This window comes from Platichthys flesus, chromosome 4 (genome assembly GCF_949316205.1).
Source record: "Platichthys flesus chromosome 4, fPlaFle2.1, whole genome shotgun sequence".
Classification (NCBI taxonomy): Eukaryota; Metazoa; Chordata; class Actinopteri; order Pleuronectiformes; family Pleuronectidae; genus Platichthys; species Platichthys flesus.
Window position 1 is genome coordinate 14,106,147 of NC_084948.1, and position 27,470 is coordinate 14,133,616.

The window sequence follows — 27,470 nt, forward strand, 5'->3', positions numbered from 1 at the left end:
CTTAATCTAATGGCTGGAGGTTTTGTATATTCTGTTGGTAAAAAAAACACTGAAGTTTTGGACCCTAGCTGCTTCAAGCTACACAACCCTGCTCTTTGCTACAGGATTCTTAATACTTCACACTGAGCCATCACTTCTGATTGAGGTGGTCGAGCTCCCTGCTCCCTGCTCCCCAACTTCTCCAGCCTCGGTCCAGCTGAAGTATGAAGCCGGTTTCTGGATGAGAAACATCTCCACTGAATGACGGCTACAGGAAGATCCCATCATAAGGTCTTATTGGGGCCAGGGATGTTCCGTGGTCCTCAGTGACCATTTTTGAAAACATTTTGGAACATTTTCTTACTTATACCACTGTGCGTGGCTCTGTTTAGTTTTTAGCTCTTAGTCTTTACACTGATGTTCCACTTCTGATTTACATTGTAATGATCTCCAGGACATTAGTGGGAGATACTGGGTATTTCTCAGTGTGAGCGACAGATCGCTGTGGGGAAGACTTGCTGAGGCCGACTCAATAAGGGACTTGTACTGGACAAATTAGCTAAAGCTGGAATCACGCAGAAACAGTTCCCCACTTTGTTCAACTAGTTTTACCCTTGTGAAGATCCAGGAAATCATTTTTCAGTATATTCAATCATCGAATTTGTAATATTTCTTAACTTGATGAGAGCTAAATGAAATCCAGTTTTGAAAAAGACAGAGAGAGACTCATTGATTTCACTGTTTTAGATTTATTGTACAATTCTGTCAGCAAAAAGTGTCAGAGTCCCGACATGCAAAATGTGCAACAGGCAGATATAGAATCTATAAGAATATCAGTTTAATCCTCATTATAATACAACAATAATCTGTGTGCACTATTAATTCATAGTAATATGAAAAAAATCAATGGTAAGACTTTAGTATTTGTCCCTCACATGATTGAAGTGTAAAAAATAAATATCAAGCATACATCAAAAATCAAATGTTATTTAGCAACACTACATCTACTACTATTATTTAGTTTAATATTAATGCTAAAAAATGCTTTGAATACATTCATAGACTTGAATAGTAAGTTTAATGACATTCACATACAAAATAAAGTATGTTTCCATCATCAGTATCTGCACTGTATGTACTGCAATGTAAATATTATATAATGTCATTGTGCTTTAAAGAATTAAGAAGAACAGCTCAATGTTCTCCAGTCTGAGATGAATGATCTACAGATAGATAGATAGATAGATAGATAGATAGATCTGCATCTTTAACTTCACACCCAAGCATCGGCAGATTGTTGCAACAGTAATCATATCAACAGAAAATATATACATTTGAAATGTAACATTTGTTTGTGTTGGATACAAATATCCAGATAACATTGTAGAGTTTATCTTACGCTATGTTTAGTGTGAAATATTACTTTACTTTATCGCCAGAGAGAACAATGTTAACTCTTAACCCAGGAGTTCGTTGAGTTGATGGAAACATGAATGTATTCAGATTTTACCTTTGTTCCCTGTGATGATACAAAAAGTAAAAATATATACGTTAGTTTGTGTGAAATTGGACCTCACATTCCAACAGAACCCCACAAATGACCAATGACCCCGTGTGGAGACAAGAGTTTAGATTCTGTTGAGTTGAATCTTATTGAATCTTCTAAGGAGCTGCTCTACATCTTGCCTGAGATTTTGCTGAGGTGTAGACTGGAGCCCACACTGGTGCAACAACTAGCGAGCTGCCTACAAATGCATTTCATTAAGAGGAATGTACCCTCAAACAATAGCTTTTTGGCTCGAGATGTTTGGCCCCACAGGCCTGGAAACTTGGCCACCACGGCAGCATGACAGCAGACAGTGTTCCCATTGTTACTGTGAGAAAACTTTGACATTCACATGATCAGACATTCACTTCCAATAACAAAAAAAGAGGGTAAAGTCAGCTTCATGGTACATTCACAGTAGAGTGCGTGCCAGAGCAGTGAAGGATGGGAGAAGATATAATGTTACAGCAGCTACACATGAATTGCGTGTGTTTGGAGATGTATGTTAGTAGTTATAGTATACAACTATCCCCATGTGTGAATAACAGTGTCTATTAGTGACTTAATGTCCCGATGATCTAAATTAAACTCAAGATTTAAAGCAACGCTATGTAACTTTTACTGAGCAGCAGCGCCCTCTGCAGCCACAGGTGAGGATTGATTCTGTTGGGCCCCGTGCTGGAGAGATAAGTGGTTTTCATCTTGAGAGAAAAGAATCTGTTGAGCGTAGTCACCGAACTGAAACACCACCGAGTGGTGGATATTACTTGTGATTCCTCTGCTGTAAAAAATACACCAAACTCTATTTAGAATTCTTCATATTTTAAAGTTTATGTAATTAATTATGATAAATGCTGTTTTTTAATGACCTGTCTGTCTTTGTATCTGATCTACAGCTCAGCATCACGTGAGGGGTCAGATTCTGCGACTCCCAGTCAGCTCCACACTTCTCACTGGAGATTGTACTCACTCACCAAAGTTACATTGAGCACAAACAGCCGTTCGGGTTGAGGAGTGGGAATTCAAGCAAAACCATTCTCCCTATTCCAAGTCGACGTACCATCAGACCAATTTCATAGCTGATATTTAAGGTAAAAAAGTTGCATTATGTTGTTTTAAACCAGAGGCCGTGTGGCTTGGACTTGATTTCATGACAGATCATCCAAGAGATTTCACTAAAAAACACAAATATCAACTTCATGGTGGTGTGAGAGGTAAAGTCGTCAAAGTCTGTAAGATTCATCCTCTGGGAGCAAGAAATATCAGGAAGGAATTAAATCCAGCCAGTGCTCGAGTTGTTTGAAGCAGATTTTGGTTCATTTTGTTAAAGATTTGATTGCAGTCATGCAGGAATTCCCCCTGACTTAGGGGTTCACGGCCAGTTGTGTATTTAGGTCATCCATCCACATAAAATGGGAAGGAGGGACTCATCTTGCAGAGAGGCTTTATGTAAATAATATTACATTGTTAGCAGATGCAGCTCAGTTCTGAAGTGGCAACCTGACCCAGTGGGAAAGGCTGTGTAATGACTGTATGTACACAGGGTTTCAGCCAGAGCACAAAGACAATCTGCTTTCCCATCCACAGTTGAGGTCAAGACAACCTCAGGCAGTTTCAAAACACTCTGAACATTCATGCTTCTTTACATATTTATCCTAAACCAAGAGCATTTCATTCCAAACAAGGGGAGTTACGCATTCACCTGTGGGCAGAAACACCTCAGATGCGGATCCAGATAAGGATCAAAATCAGACGTTGTGCGTCATAATTGATTTGCCATGGCCAACCATGACAGTTGTGTTTAACTGGGTCAAGAAACGTTTGTCTTCGGCCTCGTGGATAGTGAATAACATAAGGGACTCGTAGCTTTACACACAGGGGTAGCAAAAAGGCAGATTAGTTCAAAGTTGTACTCTCATTCTCCACATCCATGTCATCCGAAGAGAAAAAAAACATTGGCTTTTAATCTCTGACCTCTGTAAGGGGCTTTTAAAACGACGGATCACCTTCAGTTTCTATCAAAACAGAACCCTCCAGTGGATCATCCTAAATCAATACGAATGAACTGGCCCAGTTCCTAATACCACAAGGAAACCACTCATTTACTTGAATGTTTTCTTAGAAATCTCCGCTATTAAGCAACAATCATGCTGACATCGCTCAACATAACACACGGAGAAAATTGCTGCAGACGTTTCTCATTTTGGAAAGACAGAAATAGGCCGGACCATATAGGACAGATTGCAAAATCACAGACATCTGATGACTGCACAGACCCTGTAAGGGGCTGGTTTCACAAGGGAAATTGGCTCATAATATCTTTTTAACATGTGTTGGAAGAAACGTTTATGAACCCCCAGTAATTTATCTTTACCTGCTGGCTACCAATACGGAATACAGTCCAAGTAAAGAACATGATACAAATTGTTATTTTGAAATAACACTGGATTTATACATCACATATTATTTACATGAAAGAAATATCATGTGAGTGAAGCTAATAAAAGTATACTAACAATTGTGTCTTTCAATCCATGAGCTGATCGAAGTCTACCTGTAAACTCTGGTATTTACTGTTGATTGGCTCCCCAGACTCCCAGTTGGCCAATCAACACCCAGGCCCTCAATATAAGGAGCACACCCGAGGAGTTTGTCTGACCTGAGAAGTCTGTGCTTCTCTTGTAATGTTTTGGTGAAGTTCTTTTTTTAGATCGGCTCTGCCTTTTGTTTGCATTTTGGTTTTAGTGGTGGAATCGGTTAGGCTTTGTTTTTGTTGTGTTAATTTCAGTTTATTTGACACTCAATCACTTTGTCCCTCCCTCGCCCACATGTTGAGAACCTTCTGTTGTATTCTGTGAGTCACAATAGTCAATAAATCGCTTACTCTGACTCATCATGATTGTTATTGTGGCTTTCCTTTTAACAGTGGACCTATCAACGCTCCTGTTAATAGTTAAACATGTGGGAGATGCATTTAAATGCTGGCTGAATTGGAAAACATCTGTAATGTTGTAGGGAAACAAAATCGTTCATGACAAGCAACCAAACTAGAGGCTGCATTTAAAAGGCTTTAATTCACTTTGAATAAAAAGATGAGGGGTGTTAAAGCAAAAGAAAACCAAAGTTCTTCTTAGGAGACAATCTACTGCTGCACAAGTGTCTTTCTTCTGTGACACTTTAACACCATAGCCTTCTTAAATGTTCTGTGGACACGAAGTATTCCTCCTTCAACAAACCATCCAATGGTGTTTCCTGCTGGACTCCTTTTGTCCTGTTTCCCGCGAGGACGTCACTAAACTGTCCCTTGACGTTCTTCCGTCATCTTTGTTTTTAAATACTTTAATTCAATTGGCTCGACTGTTGTAGCCATGAATCAATACTCCCTCCTTTTACACTGTGCTCTGTCCTGAGCCAGGTTAAACATGCTATAGTTTCAGTCTTTGCTTAGAAATATCTACATCCCATCCTGCCAATGAATAGTCGGCCTATTTCCAAGATGCCTCTTGTGTCTGGAACCAGTTGTCGTCATGCAGCTTATATCTGTTTTGGAAACACACAGCATGTATAACCTCTTTCTCTCAGGTTGTTCATTGACTGCATTCAACAGTTTGTCCTAATGTCATTAACACTGATAGGATGATGGGAAATGTTCATTACTGGTGTTATTTTGACCTCAGCACAGTTTTTTTGGTCTCATGTCAGTGACTGTTTTTCTCTTTGCAAGTCAAAGCACCTTCTTTATGCTGATTATATTCAGTTGGGTCTCTGTTTAAATCCTAATTGGAGGACCAGCATGTCCATGAATGTTTGGAGGCTATTGCATGACACACAACTGCTTTCATTTAGTATCAAACAATGACGGTATTTAAGTCCACAAAACAAGCAAAAATACAGAGTCAATAAGTTTTAGAATTCAGAATAACCCTTAAAATGTGGATGTCATCTTTAACCAATGTCTCTGATAACCATGTCGGCTAATGCACTCATGTTTATTCCCGATAGAAGTGTATTGCTGAATTAGGATCTGTGACCTAGACCAAGGTTGACATGGAGAGGATGAACAAGAAGCCCAACTCGAGGACAGACTGACAAACACACTTGCTGCTGGTCACTAAATAGATCACAGGTTTGATCCTCGATGGGCACAAACCTGTTGCCCTCCTCTTTGTGTGACAAGCACCAGATTTTTTCAACAGGACACGAAGTTGACAGGAATGATAGATGCAACAGCTGTGTGAATAACAATTAATGCAAATCAACAACATGTGCTCCTTAAAGGGACGGAACACAACTGCATAGAGATATCACTTCTACTTCGGTCTATAGCCACTTTTTACATTACAGGAGGTTAAGCACAGGAAACATGTTGAACTTAAAATGGTCGTCTCAAACAAAACATAACTGTGTCTATACGGCATCATTTTGGAACAAATTTAAATATATGTTGTGAGATATAAGAACACAATGTTTTGCTGTTTAAGTCCTAATGATTGTGATGCTGCTTCACTTTATTAATCTTTATTTAAAGATTATTGGCAGTTGACAAACATTTAGGAGTTCATTACTGCCACCATGTGGACTGGAGACCCTCTAATTAATTGGCTAACCCAGTCTCATTATGCTCCAATCAGGAACCCCTACTGAGTCGGTGGTAAAATACAGTATCAAGTCCAGTGTTTGGCTCAGTGTTAAATGTTTTTACAGCAGTCCATCCCCCCACCAAATAACAGGATAGTAATCCAGGACTCTCTAATATTTGTACATATACATTAAAATCTTTTAATGCTACTCAAGGGGCCGTTTGGGGAGAACCAGTTGGCTTGGACTTGGTTTAAAAAAAACTGACGGGCTGACATCTGTCAAAAAAGTAGAAAAACTGTTGGAAAGCTAGCTTTCAGAGATTTGTCACACAGATTGTTTTTTACATTTTAGTCTTGAAACTTTGGCCACAGTTAATATGAACATCAATGTAACATTATATATATGTATATATAAGACAGAAAATAAAAAGCTTAAGAGGTATTTTTTAAGACTGCATCATTCTCTCTGTCACACACAATAAATTCCAGTGTCGTATCTCCTTCCCATTGGTCCATTAGGCTCCTCTCCAGCATCTGTTCAGTCTCAGTGTTGCAACAAGTCTTTATTGCCTTGTTGAAGTTTGTGTAGATGCTGATTTGTTTGGTTGTTGCGTCTCTCAGCAGTTCAGCAGTCCCCGGGTTCAAGCAGAGGTTTGAAGTGAATGATCCAATCTGCTGAGGATCTCTTTCTTAACACATCAGTCTTTAACACTGTTATACTGTAACATTCATTTATAACCACTACACAAGTCCAGTATATGATTCTCATCATGAGAAGGTTACTAGTGCAGCAGTAAAGTATTGGGAGTCAGTATGTTTAAATATGTAACAACTTTTTAAACTGCTGGTTGAATAAATCTTATTTAAACAAAATACTGCATTTGATCGGAGAAGAAATTCGATACCACCAGTTACACATATGAAGTTATAGTGCTACTGAAGTGCTACTAGAAGTATTTATTTATATATATGTATGTATTTGTTGTGTGTTGTGTTGTGTTTCCCTCCTCAGAGACAGCTCTGTTGGTTGTTTACAAGTGCTTAAAAAATGACAAACCGCTAGAGAACCACACTCGCCGGTGATTGATGTCTGCGTTTGACGTTGTGTCTGTGTGTCGGCCTCACAGGTAGGTGGTAGCCTCTCTGTTCTCCCTCTCTCTGGCCTGAGCCACGGCCACGTTGATGCACTGCAGCCACTCCTCTGTGTGCTTCTCATCCTGAGCTTTGAGCACATACGTCTTGCTGTCGGTGAAGATCTCAAAGGCCAGTGGCAGACCCCGATCCCGACGCTTCTTGGCCACAACCTGTGGAGAGAATTACGAAAAACGACTGATTAAGGAAGAGATGATAATGATGACAGATACCAAGAAATGCTGTTGTCTGGTTGAGCTTTTCTCAACAATGTTGTGAGGTCTCGATACTTGTGGTACTATATCTATATAATTGAATTAAAATACAATTGTTGACATTTGAGATTGATGCTGTCTTATTTACTAAAAAAAACGATTGTAGATTTAAAACAAGCCTGTTCATAGCTTAGACTTAACCAAGATAGACATCGTGGCTCCACTTCCTCTAGAAATAAAGCCAACAATTACCAAATACAAACACCGCCATCTTCTGCATTTGGAGCCAAAGTCTGGGTCGGTGATCAGGAGATGGAACAGTGACTCTCGACAAATCACAAGTCAGTCCCAGCTTTCAATCATGGCCTTTCAGCATGTTTTATAGCATTAATAACTAACTAGGGCTACGTTGTTAAAAATTAATATGGCGTCCATCATATTTCTTAATATACAGTCTATGTGTTTGGGATGTGATGGGCTTGGATCTTAAAAACTACACATTTCTGTGAGATGACTTAGGAGCTTCTCACCTTGACACTTTGCACCTTGCTCAACTCAATAGGAATATCCTCCAGCTCATCCTTCTGTGCAGAGGACAGACAATGAGAGAAGTAAATGGAATAAATACAAATGTAATGTCTACCTTTACATCATTTATAGCGTATTGATGTTACGGGTAATTTGAAGCCGTACAAGCTCACTGAATAACAGTTTTTCTCCATTGGTTTGGCTCATTTCACGAAACATTGATGACATTCTCAAAACAACATGTGCAAACCTCCAAACCACTGGGCACTTGTTCACAACAGATTGGAATATCTCATTCCTTTAATCAAATTGCAATTGTATTAGCACATCCTTGCAATGACAAGTACAATTTCGAACAGCTTGCACAAATTTCAAATGATTTAGCACACCTATGCAAACGGTTAGGTACAATTGCCTTCAGTTAGCCCAATTACCAATTGAATATATATTGCTGGTCAAAACTGACTGTCGCTTCTCAGTCAAGTGGTTGTTCTCTGCAAAACATGTTGGCATAATTTCATTGTGTACATCGACACCTGCACAATAGTTCACTCCACTGTCAAAATCGTACAGGCACATAATACCATGAAAAACATCATGGTATATGCTGTAATAAGGATATCTCTGATCATCGGCTTAATTTTCAGGTGCAACTAGAGCTTTAGTAATCAAGGTTGAGTTTCACACATCTGATCACCAATCACACAGTAAGTTTACAGTTTTTCTCAATCGCTTTGGCTCATTTCACGAAACAGAAATGACATTCTCAGAGCTCTAAGTGCAATTGGCAAAATAGCCCATATGGTTCAGCACAACTACATAGATCACCTTCAAAATTTCTGCCTTCCAAATGTTACCTAAAAATGTTATATCATTAATTAATATGTTAACAGATCATTATTACTGATGCTTAAAGATATAAGTAGCACTTTAATGCTGTAGTTTGTTGACTCAGAACTAATTTTGTTTTTATGATCTTGTTTTTATATCGTGTATCTATCTCTCTATCATAGTTAGAGTTAAAGTAATATAAAAAGAAAGTGCTCATTAAAAGTACAACTATATCAAAAATAAATCTTACTTCAGTAAATGTTCTTACGTTTTACAGATGGCATTTTTAATGCATATGGAACATTATTATGTGAAACATCACAAACTAATGAAACAAATGAAAAAAACACACTGTGGATAAACCAGTCGTAAAACTAGTTTACTTCTCTCAAGATTTCACGAGGAATAATCAATTCATTAACACGGTAGTTATGCTGATGATGTTGAATAAGTACATCTAGAAATCTATCTTCAGCCATGACACAAAGCTCTTTGTACATTTCAGACATAAGAATATCTCTTGTTCTCACCAACAACTCACACACACAGAGCTGGTTCCAGGACATTCTCCTTCAGACCAAACCACTTACAGGACGGACAATCAAACTTTATTGTTCTGCTGCTTCTCCAGGGCAGGAAACAAGATGCTTCAGCTCTGCCGAGCATCACATCTGGGATTAGAGGGGGTTTCTGAATGTTAGTGTCTGTAAGTTAGTCTCGTGGTTAGAACCACATAACCAGAACTATCTGCAGGACTCAAGGCGACTGACTGACCACATCCTTCAGTGACGGAGGTGGTCAGTGAGAAGATCCGAACTGGAGAAGACGTGTTCTACCTCCCGGTCGGCTGTGCTGAGGGTCTGATTCCCACCAAGCTTTCATGTGAACTTTGATACATTTTAACTTTTTAGTAAAACATTTCCACTTTTGTAAAAAGTCTAGCGGTGCATTGCCTCAGAAGGAACTGGCCTTGGCGGTGTTGTGTACCAACACCCTCCTTGTTGTTTTTATGATGTTTGCTTTTTGTGACTCTTTGGCTCTGATTTTATAACTAACGGATGAGATTAAAACTGCACAACCTGCCAAATTGAGAAGCTTTCTAGAGCAAGTGAAAGCACCACGAGTCAGTGACGAGCATTTAAACAATACCTTTCACTGATGAAAATAAAACAATATAGATATACTTTTAATAGATATTCTCCTCATAGGAAAGATCAGTGTCTAAACTGTGAAAAACTGAAACTAATGCCTGGAGAGAAGTCAAACGACGTTTGGCAGATTTAAAAACAAATCCGACTTTAATTAACCACAGAAAAACAAACTACAGAGAACTACATGTCGAAATATCCCAGTGTTAAGAAATAGACACACTGAATCATTTACTCTCATTAGTCTTTTATTTCTCTCTACTTTATATCCGTACTCCGCCTCAAAAAATACAAGTTTCATTTCAGAAAGTTTTATATTCACGAAAGTCTGATATTCTTAACATATTTTCATATTATAATATATATTTTTTCTCATAATATTTCAAAATGTCTTGACTTCAGCAACATCTAACAACTTTTATAGCTTTATAGAGTTTTTTCTTTCTAAATTGATGAACTCAACCACCATCTTTTCTCCTCTGGGTCCAGACACGTGTAAATTAAAGAAAATTGGTCTCTTGGCATAGACGTATAGTAAAAGGAAGGACACCCCCCCCGTTGGAACCCTGACATTTCTGCGTGTCTTTGTGGTTGTGTTCTGACGTTGGTAGTCTTTTAACTTTTAAAAGTGGGTCTTGTTGTTTGTTTTCCATTACTCTTTGAGCAGGGACAACCGGGAGAAAGGTACTGAATGTTATTCTCTTTGGTGATATACAGGGTCTCTAAAAGTCTTAAATTCACTTCAGGAACAAATCGAATCCCCAAATGGAAGCGGAGGCCTGGATGCAGTTTGGCACCGCTGTCTGTCTGGACCCAATTAGAGAGAACATGCAGAGTTCTGAGGAGGGCACAGTGCGGCTCGGCAAGCAATCGGATATATATATGCATTCTCCTTTGGAACATATTTTTTCGAGTTCTAAATCAGTGCTCATGTGAAATAATCAGAGTGAGATGCACGTCCCTGCTCTGTGTGGACTCTGGGAAGGTTTCAAACCTCCATCATCCGATACAAAGGAACAACACAACGATTTTCACAACCTACCATCCACCTCCAGAACGCGCTGGCAACACACAAACGGAGCTGCGAGAACAAAGAGGCTAAACCTTTCCAAAATGTGGCTGCTGTAAAAAAAAAAAGAAAAAAGGGAGAGGAAACCATTATCGTTTGGATGAGAGCACAGAGGCTATTGTTTCCAGTTTCCAGAGGGGGCTCGACTCTACTCAACCACCACTGGAGAACATTTCCCTGTTCCAGATATTCTTCTGGGATAACCCTCTAGGTTTTGGGAGCACGACACTGACCCACTCTTGTAGACGACGGCGGTCAGTCCGATTTTCTTGACTGAAAACGTTTTCCTTTTATCGGCTTGTTGAAAAAAAACTTGACTTGATCTCAAGAGCAAACTTTTTCAAACCTCTGACCCCGGGTGTATATTCAATCCTGCTGTGTTTGCTCCCTGTCGATGAACCACACTTCGATAAATTGCTCAATGAGCCTCGGTTCAACCTGAGAGTGGAGGTGTGCTGTATCAAACTGGAAGAGGAGAGTATTCAGTCTCTCTACCGCTCACACGTTCTGTGAGAGGCAGATCCTCAGTCTGGGTTTGCTACTTGTGCGTAATCGTGTCTGCTTTGAGTTACACAGAGTGAGAGTGAGTCATGTCGTTGCTGCGTCATTGCTTCGGCCCCGCGAGTCCTCACTCCTAACAACCAGATTTCCCGGACGCTACCGAGGGAGAGTTGAGCTTATCAGGACCTGGGATTTCCACAGTTTCATGCAGAATGTCATCACGTTTCAAAGGACACCCAACATTTAGATGTTACTGAGGATTTTATGAGGGAGAAGGCGGAGACGCTGTGTGTGTGTCTGTGTGTGTGAGTAGGTGTGTGAGGAGGCTTCTCTCTCATTGGCTACTTACTGATTTGCCTCTGCGGAAGAGGAGCTGGTTCCCTGCCAGGGTGAAGTAGCGGGTTTTCCAGCGCTTGATGAACTTCCAGCGGACCTGCTTCTCCTTCAGCTTCCCCTCGATCAGAGGCTGTCCCTCCTGGTTCACCACTGAAGGGCCACACAAACACAAGAGCAACAGATGGAGAGTCAGTTTTCCTTAGTTAAGCACTATTACATGACAGCTGCTCATCAGAGGATCAATGTGAAACATTTGTTACTGCGATACTTTTCATGTTCATGAGCTATCCAAAGCCAAGTTAACATAAAGAATAAAAAAGAGGATTTTAATTATTAATTAAGTTATATGTCTAGCTGACCCACTGACCATATGTCACTATGATCATTACTCCTTCGCCAGCAGGTTTCAAGTCTCTATAGGTGGATTTTCATGCAGTTAGGCCGACAACATAAGTGTGTTAAGACTCTCTACATGTATCTATGTTTTTCTGTCAGTTAGAGTGATCAGACAAAAATTGGTTGAAGGATTTGGTATAGTTTTGGGAAGAATTCCATAAATTCTGGATCCAGATTAAAAAAATATCTTTAAAATTGCATTTTTCATTCATTATATACAGTATATATAGTTATTGTGCAATTTGTCAACATAAACTCTTGTAAATTTATTGCATGGGGTTTAATGTGACTAAACATTCTGTCACCAGTGCAGTGAGAAACTGTCTTTGTCAAGGAAAACAATCTGTCCTAGTACTAAAATAAAACAATACAATTTGTGGAGCTTTGTCAAAATAAACTAAAATGAACTTGAAATGACACAACATCTAAAGAATGTCTCGCCTGCTCTGACACGTCCATCACTGACTTACTGTAAAAACAGCCACTTAAGAATTCCCATAATGCTGTGGAGTAACTGTTCTGTTCACTATTTATTTACCTTTACTTCTCTTTGTTTTGCTTTAGTTGTTTTTGAACTGCATTTGCATGATAATTTTTAAACATTTGTCCACTTTCAGTAAACATACATGCTTTTTTCAGTTCAAAACACACCAGACAAAGAATTTATCTCACACATACAGCATATGTGTGTGTATGTGTGTGTGTGTGTATGTGTGTGTTTGTGTATGAGTGTTTGTATGTAGAAGAGAACCCCAACAGAGTTGAGTATGGACTGGTCCGATTAACCTCCTGGACTGAGCTAGATCAACTGAGATTTTGTGTTTGTGTTTGTGTTTGTGTTTGTGTTTGTGTTTGTGTTTGTGTATGTGTGTGTGTGTGTGTGTGTGTGTGTGTGCGTGTATGTGTGTGTGTGTGTATGATGATGGTGATATGTAAAAACACAAATAACAACAAATTAAATCAATCAAATTTAATCTCAAAGCGATCAGACTCATTTTCCATCAACATAGGAATGAGTTATTTCTGCGTGTGTGTCTGTGTGACTCTTACACTACAGACAAAATGCTGACCACCAAACAGAGCGGCTCATTGTATCCGTGCCAATGGCTGAAACAGTGATAAGAGTGTGTGTGCATGTGTGGGCTCGTAGTGAAGGATGATTCACAGAGGTCACTGACGCCAAACTAGACAAATCATTAAAGGTCATCACAGCCCCTGGAGCGCAGAGGAACCACTAATGCGGTATGTAAAAAGTATGTAAGAAGAAAAAGCGACTTAACTGATTCCCACTAAACTTGGTGGAGGGATGGGGGCCGGAAAGAATCCATTGCATTTTGGTGCAGATGCAGATTCATGATAAATTTACTTAATTTTTCCATTGTAAAAGAACATGGAAGCACTGGGAAGTTCTTTTATGATCTGTCCAGGATTTTGTTGTTGTTTGTTTCTATTTATTTTCAAATTTCTCTGAATTATTCCAGGTTTTTATGGTATTTCTTTTTGAAAATTCAAAGAATTTCGAGGCATTATTTTGCAAAAAAATTTGCAGATGTCAACTTGCCTAACCAACAATTTTTAATAAAGCAGAAACACATCTTGGATCCTGCTTTCAACCAAACAAACAAACAAACCAATGAAAAAGGGCTAAAACAACATCCTTGTCCTAGATCTATATCACTACAGGTTATGTCCGCCCAAGTCATGCTTAAATTTATGGATGTGACTGGTGAGTCTATTTATGCAGATGATTCACCCTGATACCAACCATCTGACTACGACATTCACATTCTTTACAAACAACCACACAACACTCGTACTTCCTGTCGGCCCTTTTACAGAGAAACACAGCTCATTTACAGCTGGACACACGCCCGTTTCTATTGGCTGCTAGCTCCTATGTGTCATCTAACAAATATTTTCTTCTTTTTTTTTTTGTGCAGAAATAAACTTGTCCGGTGCATAACTCACGGCGCAGCGTGCCGTCACTCTGCTTTGATGTACACACCTGGAAAATGACCCCCTGGATTTGTTTTCAGCCTGAGGCAAGTGCTAAAGTTCACAACCTCTGGTCCAAGACACACTGACGTCAAACAATCAGACTTGGTTGCCAAACATGTATAGTCCAAACAAATATTGAGGATGCCGGAGCGAGCAAACAAAACACAAAATCCTTGTGTCCGACACCCTGCAGGTGAAATCAGGAGAGCTGTGTTAGGTCAGTCACATCGTATTCTCAGATTTCACGCTTTTATTCACTGCTGTCAACATGGGGTCACATGACCTAGGATTCAGATTATTCCCTAAAGCTAAATAGCATTTTTATGACCAACTAATAAAGAGAACAAACCGATTCCGAAGATATGAATATATCAATCAATAGGATTATTCAGTGTAAATAAGAGCAAACAATTATAAAAGTTTTTACAGAAAGGCAATTCATTGTTACCTCTATAATTAAAGTCCCTGAACTGTGGATTTTTTAATATAGTGGGAGTAACAGGATTTCATTACAGGAGTCAAAACCCAACAGATTAGCACAAGCAGCTGTACCTAGAAACAAGCCACATTTCAGCCTCAGGTTCAAATCACGCTTCATGTTAGTTTGGGGTTTTTATAACATGAGTGTGTGCATGAGGTGGTGAGAGTTTCTGGCTGGAGAATAACAGCAGCGAGGCGAGGTGTGAGGAGGACGTGGAGAAATGAGTGCTGAAAGAAAACAGAGGGTGTGAACCAGCCGACAGCGCTGCACTCTCTCACCCCTGTTAAATATCAATTATAGGAATAAGATGTGGTTGGAAACAAGTGCCCCGCCCCCCTCCTGTGTTAAATGTGAAGTTCCCCCCCTTTGAGTGACAGTATTTCATGAGTGGAATGAGTGCAGAGTCATTACCACGAGAAACGTGTAACAAGTTTTGCAAAAACAAGTTTTACAAAACAGTTAAAGCAAAGCAGATACAGACACACACCCACACACAGGCACGCACACACTACTGTATGTGCTACTGCGGTTTACGGATAGATCATTTGTTCACTGTTAGGTCCAAGGAGATTGTCACTAATGCTAAATTCACACAATGTCGGCAGAATGAAAGAAAGAGGAAAACATTGGTTGTGTTGACGAACTTGTGTTTAATACTTACTCTAACCTCATAGTAAATAGGAGCCTGTTCTCTTTAACACCAAAATTAGTAAGTAAGTGCAAGTTTTAGTCTGAATACCGGGTCATTGAAAATGTCTCTGCATGAAAAGATGAAGTAAAGTGAAGCCAAATCATCTGGATTGCCCCATAAACCCTGTCTTCTCCATGTTGGTGAATGGGACATGGACGAAACTAGTCCATGGTAATGGAGATTTTGGATGTGACTGAAACCAAGTTAAAATTATGTTAGTATCTATGCTGCTGTTGTAGTAGTTTTTTTATTTGCTCACAAATGATTAATTGTTTAACTTTTGAATCCACGCCGATTAACTGCTGCACTTGACCTGAGTTTTCTTGACCTATAGAAACTAAAGTTTAGAAACAAGTTTCATTTTTTCTGAAAAAATCTATGAGTACAGGTAAACAACATTCTGACTAGAATCAAATACAGTACAAGAAAGCAATAGTACATTTAAAAAGATCTAGTCATAAAAAAGTAGGCTATAAAACCTCAGACTGCAGTGAAACTTTCAGTCCCACCAAGGTTCACATGAACATAATGGTTCTGAACTCATCTAAGGATGGGCCCTGTTAACATGTAAATGAGTGATGAGATGTAAGACGGAAGGTTTGTCATTAGATAATAAAATGAATATCCATTCTTGTCATTAACCGGGTATTAACTAACTATAATATGTAACTGCCTCAATGATAAATGCCGTCTTAATTTTTTAAGCAAATGTCTCTATAACCCTTGCACTCATGACACTTGCTTCAACTCTGGTCCTGTGTGATGAATTTATCTCTGTCGCAAGGGAATCTACTGAATTTGCAGCATAATTGCTGGAGGTGAGAATTTATGTCCAGTGTGTCTACAGTGATTTATGGAGGAAAGATGGAGAGTCCTGCTTCGGCTTCTCCATCTATTTTCCCGACAGAGGATCTCTCTTACAGAGCCAAGTGAACGTGTGCACAGACTACACAAGAAAAGAGAGGCGCAAGCAAATTAAGTTTCATCAGCATGTTTTTACGTATGATGCCCGAACATGTCAAACCCGTGCAACTTATTCTAGCACGTATGCACGCACACACACGCATGCATGCTCATTACCACTCACTACAAAAGCATTCCAGTAGTTAAACTCAACAGTACATCATAAAGTATGATGGAGTTGCAGTAGCCACTGACTCCACTTTGGCCTTCACAATGGAAAACACTTCACCTTTGTATAGTTACTCCTTTACCATTAAATCCATTAGAGCAGCTTGTGTGTTTGTGTGCATGTGCGTGTGTGTGTGGGTTGCAAAGCAAGCCGCTCAGGCAAAGTGAGCAAGTTTTTACAATAGTGAGGCAATATAAAGCATGATAAAGAAAAACTCTGGCAGCTAATGTTAACAGCGTGTATATATATATATTAGTTGTTGTGTGCTGCTTAAACTGGCTGATAAATACAAGAAGTTGGTCATCTGAAAGTGCAACGTCCTCATCTATATCAAACTGAGGTCATGATGGGTGTCGGTGAGATTAGTCATCACTGTCACTTTATGTAGCGTGAAAATTACACTGGATATAACTGGGCAGAGTTCAGCAGGAAATCTTAAAAGTGGAAACTTTGACATATTTTATGGACATTTTAATTTTGGTAAGAGACCTGCACGAAAAGAGAAGAGAGAGAGAGAGAGAACATCTCAATATCTACATTTTACTTGCCCAGATACTGTATAATAAAATAAGATTTTTGGTAAAAAGGGAGAAGTAAGCCTTGACATTTATAGACAGACACGCAGAAGGAGCATCTGAGCCCACAAGGACACAATTGCTTTGGTAAACACATGAATCCCCAAGCACACAAACACATCACTCACACATACACACACACACACACACACACACACATCACACACACACAAACATACACATGACAGTAATTTTCCCCTCTAAATCCTCCTGTGGTGAAGGGAGACTGGTGTGAATACGAGAGGTAATCATCCGGCTTCCTCTCCCTCACTGATTACACAGGAACAATGGCTCTAATTTGGCGGCTGCACTGTCGGATTGGGCACACTGGTGTATCTGTGTGTGTGTGTGTGTGTTTACTTCTCTGTGTGTGATTGTTTGTGTGTTTGAAGACATGGATGACGAGACAATGACAAAGAGGAAAGAGAAAATGAAAAGCTGTGAACCTAATTTAATGACAGCTTCCTTCTAAATGAACTGTGTGAGGCCATCTGACGTCCTGGGTTCTGATTACTGAAAAGTGAACTAAACTGTGCTGTGTTATTTTGTTATATTATTAAGTGAGCTCAAACCTTTAAAGAGGTGTTCAGTAAGTTAATACGTTTTCCATATATTTAACTGTTTAATGTTTTGTAAACTTCTGGATGTCGGATGGTGCGTAATCGAGGGGAAGCTGCAGTGTTGTCCTCAGTGGTAACTTTCAGATGATTTTTACTTTCTAACAACATGGAGCTTGTTAAACCGATTATACAACTCTGTAACAGGATGTTTTATAATGATAAAAGTGATATGTAAAAATGAATTTGTCATTTATTCTGAACACATGGTTTAAACGAGTTGAAGTTGCTGTGATGAGAAGAGCCAGTGCTAACGGGACAATCCAATCAGGATTTTTTTTTTTAATACAAGAAGTAAATACTAGGATATTCTTACAGGAGTGTGGCCTAATCTAATTTTTAGATTTCGTCTGATGCTGCAGTTTAACAAAACATTGATAAGCTTGGTCCTGGTTCTTCAACCAGGACCAAACATTTCACCGGACTCTTAACTGTTCCTATGTTACACCAGTTTAGTTTGAATGTAACCATGTCAGGTTAGAACTGGGACCATGTAAATGTGATGTTGAGAAGTGGATTGTGCCACGATAATAACACACTATATACATTTACAAATACACATATTGTACAGAGCAAAAACACTCTCTACATTCATACTTGATGATCATTAAAGAGTGATTATTTAGTTCCCGAGAAGGCAAATGCAAATACAGAAAAATGCAACAACAAGGGGTGGGAAAAGGTGTTGAAGAGGACACTGATTCTCTCACCCAAAGCCAGCTGGGATTGGCTCCAGCCTCTTTGTCATGCCTGGAGGATAAACATGTTTGCAAGGCCACAAAAATTGTTTTAGAGATTATAAATATAAATTTGTGTCCAGGAAAACTAAGTTGAATCTATATAAAGTATCACAGTCCGTGTGTCATTATTTCTATGTTGTATCGCTTGACAATAAAGATCACAAAGTTATTATAATGTATGTTAGGACTTTCTTTTATAACAAAGTTAAATAGGCTGGTGTTGGCAGGCAATTCACAAATGTACCCCAAACTTCTTGATTTCCAATGGGGGCCATCAACAGTGGCCGAGCAGAACAACAACCAATCATAACAATGAAACGTGTGATGAAACGCAGGGTAACGCAAAAGTTGTTTTGCTGTTTTTCTTCGGCAAAATGATTCAGTGGCTCTCCTTTGTTATTCCTCGAGTCAAACCCACCACATTTTAGATGAATGGTTGTGATCGGCCCGACCGGTTTTAGAGCAGATGTAAATCAGTGTGAATCAGAGCGGCGGTAGAGTGAAAGCAAATGTTCTGGGTTCCAGGCGAGAAATAAAATTCCTTGTTTTCTTAAGATGTCCAAATGTTTCACCAAATGTTTACACACGATCTTTAGTTAAAACCTGTGTGATGTGGTCATTCTCCCTACAGGGCTTATAAACAGAAATAAAACATACACCCACATGCACACAGTAAACTTTAACTGCCTCCCCTCCGCCTGTTTCCGTCCCGTGCAAACGATATCCTGCCTCTGGTTGTAACTTATACAAATACCTGCTGGGATATTATTGGCCATCAAACAACAGCGTGCTCCTGTACGGTAAAAAGGCTCCATCTACTTATTAGTGATACCTGACTTTATTTTCACTTGCCCCAAAGCTGCACTCCCTATCACTCCCCCCCCCCCCCCCCCCCCGTCCATATTTCCTCAGCAGAACACATGTGCCACAAACTGGGCTCCTCTTAAATAACTAATAACTGCTTTCATGTGAGACTGACAGAGAGGCGGCCATAGATTTAAGCCTGTTTCTCTACTGTTTGCTCCCCGTAAGGCTGGAACTGTCTCTCACTGATTTACAGTAAAGACTAATTTACTGTCTCATCCCTCACCTACAAACAATTTGTCATTTGTGTGGCGTCAGAGTGGAGCAACAGTAGAGAAGAGATGAGCAGCAGAGGAGAGACGCTTACATAAAGCATGAATGGAAGCCTGAGTAAGAAACTTTGAAAGACTGTATAAAGATGAACGATGGATCTTTACTTACTCCCTCTCTCCAGAAATAAGTCAATTACATCCTGGATACGAATGCTGCCATTTCGCACTATAACGTCATTTGGAGTTTGCTCAATAGAAGATGGAGTTGAGGTGTCAAGGAAGACAAGTCCTCATAAAGTCACTGTGTAAAAAACATGAGTAATACCTGGACTACTCACACTCACACACGCACACACGCACACACACACACACACACACACACACACACACACACACACACACACACACACACACACACACACACACACTAATCTAAAATAGTGATTTAAAGACTTGGACACTTTCCTTGAGTGACTTCATCAGGACAGGTTGCTCATCAAAGACGGTCACTGGTCCAAAGTCAACACATCATGACTGAGTCACGATGGCAGCGACTGACTGATTACACTGGCTCTTCCTACTCATACACTCTAGAGACTGAGCGAGAGCTGATCATTGCCCCGTTTCCCCGCACTGTTCTGGGAAAAGATTATTTGCCTTGAAGGTATTTTGAGGGAAAACATCTCATGGAGCTCTGCAGCAGCTTCTCCCATCAGACCCCAGAGGAACACAAGGAAGCAAAGGGCTGCAGGAGTGAAGCCACAGTGGAACGCAGTCTGTTATTTAAAGTGTGTAATTCAATGGTTGTTAATACGTGAGGGTGCAAGTTGTTTTAAAGATGGAGGGCGTCAGTTTAAAAGATAATTACAGCTCATCCCTCCATTCCTTCCATCCTCTCTTCCTGTGTTTATTTCATGTTGAGTTTTTTCTCTACATCTTGGTTTATTACCTTCAGGTCATATTATATTGATATACTATACAGGCACTGACTTAATGCTTGCTTTGCTTGTGTCTCTTTGTGTTAAAGGTCCAGTGTCTAAGATTTAGGTGAAAGGGATCTATTGGCAGAAATTGAATATAAAGTACTCGTTGTTTTCTTTACCCTAGAATGAGCCTTTTATATTTAAATACTTTATATTTACATCAGGAGAGGGTCCTCCCTACGGAGGCTGCCAAGTTTTTTTTACAGTAGCTCAAACTGGACAAACTAAACATCTTCTGAATTTTAATGACAACTGACGGCTGCCACAGGTTCTCTCCCATGTTTGGAAGGGAAGAGAGACGTGACGGGTGTTCGGCTGTAACATGCCACTTCACCAATAGATGTCACTAAATTCTACATTTCTAAACCGTAAATACATGTATTTTTAAAGCTTAAAATAAAAAATAAGTGTTGACTTATCTATTCATCCCTCTATTTATTTATATCTTAGACTATTTTACAGATAAATTATTTTATTCTATTTATATGTTTATTTATTTATTTTCACCTTTACAAACCCTACTTTCTATCTCTGGTATTACTTCTGTTTTTGTATTGTATTATGTTATCTTTGTTCTTTTCACGCCTCATTAAGAATACTAATTATGTTTATCTTCATCATAATATCTGTCTTTGTAATCCTGCCTTTATCATTTCCTCATTTCAAATGAATGATTTTTGCATTAGTGTTTCCTCAGCTCCTGTAAATAAGTCTTGCTCTGTGTGTGGTTGGGGTTGTATGTATTGATTTTATTGCTTTTCTTCTGTAAGCACTCCGTGTTCCATTGTTTGCATGAAAGTATTATGGCCATGGAGATCGTATGGAGATCAGAATCCAGGTCACAGGTTCCCCAGCTCGTCAGGACCACTGGGATGCATGTGGGGTCTCCCTCAGCTGGTGGCCATCAGCTGAGGCTTGGAGGGTTTATAAGGAGGTCTGGTTTCCTTGTGCAGTTGGTTGTTTGCGGTCAGAGGGACAACACCTTCAGCTGCTTCTCTGAGTCTCTGTTGTTGTTTTGGGGTCTTTGGTTCTGCTTATACTATTAATTGTTGTTTGCCCATTATTATTCAGTCCATTGGTCCTATTTTTCTGTTCTATCTTTTTGATCAATTTAATGGGTGACGGATTGGAATATTATTTCCACCATTGCCACCATTTGCTAGTTTTGTTTTGTTAGTTACCCCAATAGTTGCCTGAGTGTACCAGGTTTTGTATTTCTTAGGGGGAAACTTAACAAGTGCTGTACAAATAAAGTCTGATTGATTAATTGGTTGATTGATGCCTTCTCTGTAACATGAATATCTCAGATCTGCTTCCATTGAACCCTAGACTCCTCTGCTCCTCAGTATTACACACTTTGTGCCTGTGACTCTGTTTTCATGTATACAAACCATAACAGCTGCTGGTGGAGGTGTCCTGTTTTTCACAAACAACTTGTTTACGCATGTTCACTCAACACGGTTCTACTCAACTATCGTGGTATGGGTGTGTACCTGTGGCCTTCTCAGGGTTGTTACACATGAAGCAGAGCCAGCCTCCTTCCTCCTCACTGTATCCAAACAGGTCGAAGAATCGCACCTCATCCAGCTGGATCTGAAGACTATCCAGGTCCTGAGGACAAGAAAAAGAGCACAGACAGAAAACAGATGAAATATAATTCAATTTAAATCGGTTCGAGGATGTATTATAGTTTTACATATCTTTTTTCAAACTGCGTTTTTATTGAACAATGTCATAGCTTTAACACAGGCCTATTTAAGTCATTTAATTACTATGTTTCTATGTATGTTCGTTATTGTTAATTAGTTTGCTGTGTTTTTGTATTATGTGTGTGTGTGTGAGTTTATTTGAAACTGGTTGTTTTAAACTTTTTTACTTCCCTGCTGTCCACCTTGAGACAGTGCATCTCAAAGGGACTTTCCTTAAATAAAGGATAAAAAATACCTAGAGGGAAGTCATGATCCAATATCCCACACATGTGCACACTCTCATATATAACAAGTTAAGGTTATAGGGCTCCAGAGCTGCAGGAAGGCCTGCTCTTTGTTACAAGGAAGTTTGTAAGTGAGACCCGAAAGCAGAGAACATCATCCCAGAGGCTGGGAAGATGTTACCACAGACCACAACAGATGGAAGCTCTTCATCCAGAGCGGTGAAAAAAGGAGATAGGATGTGTGGAAGGAGAGGACAGAAAGCAGACCATAGAAGCCAGAACACCTGCAGGAGGTGTCACAGAGACAGTTACTCAAGATCTAAGCTGTTAAGCTACAGTAGGCACTGCAACTCAACCACAGATCGACAGGTTAGGCCTCTGCAAAGGAAGCCCATGGCACCAAGTTTTACTTACGCTACATACACCGACCTAATACCACTGAAATCATCGTAAAAATAAAACTTGCAACCCAAACCCTATGCAATAGAAACATTTCAAGAAGTGCAAAGTGGAGTTTCTGACACGTAACATACCAAGATGAAACAACCTTGACAGGTCGCTAGCGAATCACAGGCTCAACATAGAGAGACAAACAACCATCCAATAACCCTAACCACAATCTGCATATCATAGGACTGTGGGAGGAAGGCGGGGTAACCCGCAGGAAACCCATGCAGACACAGAAAGAACATGCAAGCTCTGAATAGAATTGAACCAAGATGACAGTGTTAACTGTCATCTTTGTGGTGTGGCATCACCGTGCCACACCACAAAGTATCCTTTATGAAGATGACACTGATGCATCAGCCCCAATCCTGATCCTATTCGTCATAGTTATTAGATAAAACACATTAAATCCATTTGTGAGCCTGACCAACACAATCACACAAAACATCAACTGTGCATCTGTGTGTAAGAATAGAAAGAAATGGAATCCAACAGCTCCCCAATACAAATCTCTGAGGAACTCCTACACATGGCCAGATCTTTACTTGAAATACACACCAACACACTTGTGACAATTACACCCTTGAGATAAAACATTTTCATCTCATGTTTATGGTTTGCAGAAAGACCGAAACATTTAAGGAGATGATGGATTACTGTATAGTCCTCCATGACAAGAAGCAGTTTTATGCATGTGAACGTCCATCGTTTATTTACTTACAATTCTGTATCCATATCTTCACCTAATACCGACAGTACATACCTCTGTGTGGTTGCTGTAATGTGGTTCACAGTTAAGATATCCTGTAAACAGCCGCTTCATTATTTCTCTTAACTCTGACTCCGCTGTGGTCCTTTCACATTTTCTGATGATCCGTTTAAGAACATGAGAATTTCTCACTGCAAAATCAAACCCACAGGAAACTGCCCTGAGGGAGTTCACTCTAAATGAATGTATGAAAAACAGGTAGCTGTAATGCCTGAGCCACTTGTGTGTTTGACCTTTTGACCTGTTTCCCATGTGTCCTTGATGTTAATGAGCAAGGATATAAATGTGAAAGCTGGTATTTAAGTGTGTATTCCCATTTGGACCAATGAAACCTGGACATAAAACACAAATTCCAGCATGCACACACACAAACACACACACACACACAAACTGATTGAAAGACTGATTGTGTTGTTACAACTTAAATAATTGAGGCGAGGGAGCTCTGCCTGAGGATACCGATAAATCAGGACCATGTGAGGCTGAGGCTGACGACCATCTGTGGGTTTACATGAACGTTAACAACCTCCTCCAATGAAGATCAAGTTTCTAACCTTTGTAACATGCCCATATGTTGTGTTTATATGATACAAGACATATCATTAACAAAATAAGATGAATTAATACATTGGTTGATTTCCACTTTGGAACTGCAGACAGGTCTCATTTGTTACTTAATGAACCAATCCTGTCAACAATCGTGGTGGGGCTTTCTATATCATTTCACTATAGCATACCTCCGATACCCCTTGTTTCAATGGAGGCATCATCAGTGGTATTAGAGGAGAAGGTGAAGTGAATTAGCTGTATTTAGTCAAAATATCCTGGACACAAAGCCTAAGTGATGATCGAGATGTGTAGGCTTCACCGTCCATCGTTATATAAAGTATAAGATAAGTTATCTAAATCAGAGATGGTGATCAGGACCAAGCTTTATCTAATATTAGCAACATGTTATAATCTGTTAGATAGTAGTCGATTCACAGGCTCATAATCAATCACTGTCATGTTCCTAATGCCGACAGTGATACAGAGAATATACTCTATTCTGGTACATCAACATGCGGCCGTCTACATTTTGCCTGATTTTCATCTACAGCGAACAGTACACAAGCAGTGTTTTGTGAGTTTGTTTAGTTGAAGCTACAGGGGAGTAGTTGAGGGAGGCTGAGATAGATGCTGGGTTGGATTGCATATTTATAAATATTTGAATATGAAGTTACATCCAAGCTATTTTAAGAAAAATTGAGAAATCAGAGAACTTCTAATTATGTAACTGTGAGGAACAGAGGGAAGTTTTATGGATATAATCAATTCCAGATGGGAGGGAGGTTATGACAATAAAGGGACAGAGCGGCCATTCAGAAGATACATGTTGCAAGAGAGAGAAAAACCTGTTTGTGATTATTGGGCAATACAGCCGATATGAGATACAAATGAACATTGATTGAGAAAAGACAACTAGAGAAAGTAGAGGGGAGATGGATCAGAAAAAGGTTGGACAGAGAGAGAGGCAATGAGTTATTCTAGTGGTACATTTACTCAAGTACTGAAATTATACTTTACATGGAAATGTACTTGTTGCCTCTCGACATTTATGTGAAAGTTATAATTTGCATTTTGCATAAGAGGGATATAACGAGTTTATAAGGAATTCACACCAACTACAGCAACATGGTTTTTGTATTCATTTCACTTTGAGAGGAGCTTTCCAAAGTCTGTAAATGATCCAAATGCTCCGTTCAATTCGAGGGGATAGAAAAAGGGATTTATCAGACATAGGGGGAATATTGAAAATCTGCTGTCAAGTTGCATTCTGGGAAGTGACTTTTTTCTGGTGTAGCTGAACCTAAAGGCAATTTTTTTCACGTTAAGAGACAAGAGCTAAAACCAAGTTTTTCAGACAGAGGCTAAAAGGAGGAGCTGCAGTAATTCATAGTTTGAGGAAATAAGTTTGTAAACCTTTTCAAGTAACAACTTCTAACAAGCCAAACAGCTTTATAGAAGTACTATAATAAATCCACTAATACTTTTTTCTACTCAAGCTGGATTTAAAATTTTGAGACGTTGAATAAGTAACTGTTAGTCAGATGTTAAGCAACATTGTGAAGAAGTGAATGCAGTACCCAAATCTGAGTCAGGAAAAATTAGAAAGATAACACACATTTGTTTCAGGGGTCCTTTACTAGAAATCCTGTAGCCACTGTCTGTGTGGTGCCAGGCTCACCACACTGTATAGCTGACAGCCCATAATGCACAGGGTGAACGACTTGTGTATGGTTTGAATAAACTGTGTAGGGTTTGAAAAGAAGCCGTGTTTAGAGCGATAAATTAGCAAACGAGCAACAGGCTAATGTGGACAAACGAAAGCCCGTATTAGATTGATCAGGACCAGAGACATGGATTCAGCAAACACACAAAGAAACAAAGGACGGACTATGTGAGGCTGAAAATAATCTGTCTATCCTCACGTAACCCCTCTTCAATTTCAAAATGCCCCCCACGTTCTCTCGCTACAACTCCCTCTATCACTGTTTTTAGATCGTAATTATAATTTGATCAAGATGCAAGAGCTGCTCACGACTGAGGAGGAGGGAAGAAAAGGAGGAGGAGGAGGAGTAGGAGGAGGAGGAGGAGGAGAAGGAGCAGGCGGGCAGAGAGACAGCAGGAGGTGGAGGCAGGAAGAGAGACAGGGGGAGGGTCAACCAGGAGAAAGGTGAGTGGATGAGAAATGGGAGTGTGTGAAGGGGGGGGGGGGGTGGAGATGAGATGGATAAAGACGGATATGGACATCTGCATAAGTGAAGATTTATCATTATTTATGTCTGTCTCTCTTGTAGCTAAGCTGTCTCGCTTTCTTCTTTCCTTCCTGTCCAGTAAAGACTTTATCTCATCTTATCTCAGCCTCAGCTTTACTCTCTTGGTTTTTTAAGCCTTCCTCCTCTTCCTCTGTCCTCCTCTTCCTCCAGCAAACTTTATCTCCACCACAGTTGTATAAACAAATGCTCTCACTTGGAGGAACAAAGGTGAAACAATACTTGTGAAGTATCTCCTCAGTCTCAGGCTTCCACTTTAGCTCAGTCTCCAATCATATCTCGCACCACGTCTTCCTTCTTTTCCTTTTTCACTTCCTCCTCTCTCGCACTGCATCCTCTTTTCTGCAACAGCTACTCCGAACTCTATGTTCGTCCATTTTATTCTACAATTTCCCAATCTTCCTATGTGTTGTTTACACGTGTTCGGCTTCTTCCTTATGCCAAAGCGAATCTCAAAATCGGATCATATTTTTCATTCCTCCAGGTTGCGTGTTACGTAAACACTTGTTGGTGGATGTGTCATATGCTTGTTGCTGCTGCGATCATCCTAACTAACAGGGCACATAGAGATCAAAACTTCAGCAGAAGACCACCAGTCCCTTATAAAATTGAATTTATATTCACTAGCTCCAGATCTTATTTGGATCTAGAACAAAATGTTGAAAAATTGTTAAAGAAACTGAAATGAAAATCCTGGACCCGCACAAAACCTTAATGGGTTCTTTCTTGAGCGATACCACCAAGTTTCATGTTTAACCACCCGATGCTCTTTGCATAACATGAAAACATAACCCTACTTCATGGAGGTAACAATCAAAGTTGCATGCTCGGGACACACAACATAGCAGGCTTAGATGCTATGTGTCATGCTTCTGTTGCCACATGAAAAGTTGAGTTCTGCTCAACTTCAACCATACGTCACATGACACAACAGAGACACAATGCAGTGTGA

General features: G+C 39.7%; 1 protein-coding gene across 1 annotated transcript in view; it reads right to left on the reverse strand.

Moving 5' to 3' along the window:
* Nucleotides 1–296: 296 nt before the first annotated feature.
* The window catches only part of veph1 (ventricular zone expressed PH domain-containing 1), a 75,646-nt gene continuing 48,472 nt past the window's right edge, over nt 297–27,470 (reverse strand). The window contains exons 12-15 of the mRNA XM_062386622.1: nt 22,047–22,164; nt 11,878–12,014; nt 7,982–8,035; nt 297–7,409 (exon numbers count right to left, since the gene is read on the reverse strand). Of these exons, the coding sequence (XP_062242606.1) occupies nt 7,227–7,409; nt 7,982–8,035; nt 11,878–12,014; nt 22,047–22,164 (492 nt within the window). The 3' untranslated portion in view covers nt 297–7,226. The remainder of the gene's footprint in view (nt 7,410–7,981; nt 8,036–11,877; nt 12,015–22,046; nt 22,165–27,470) is intronic.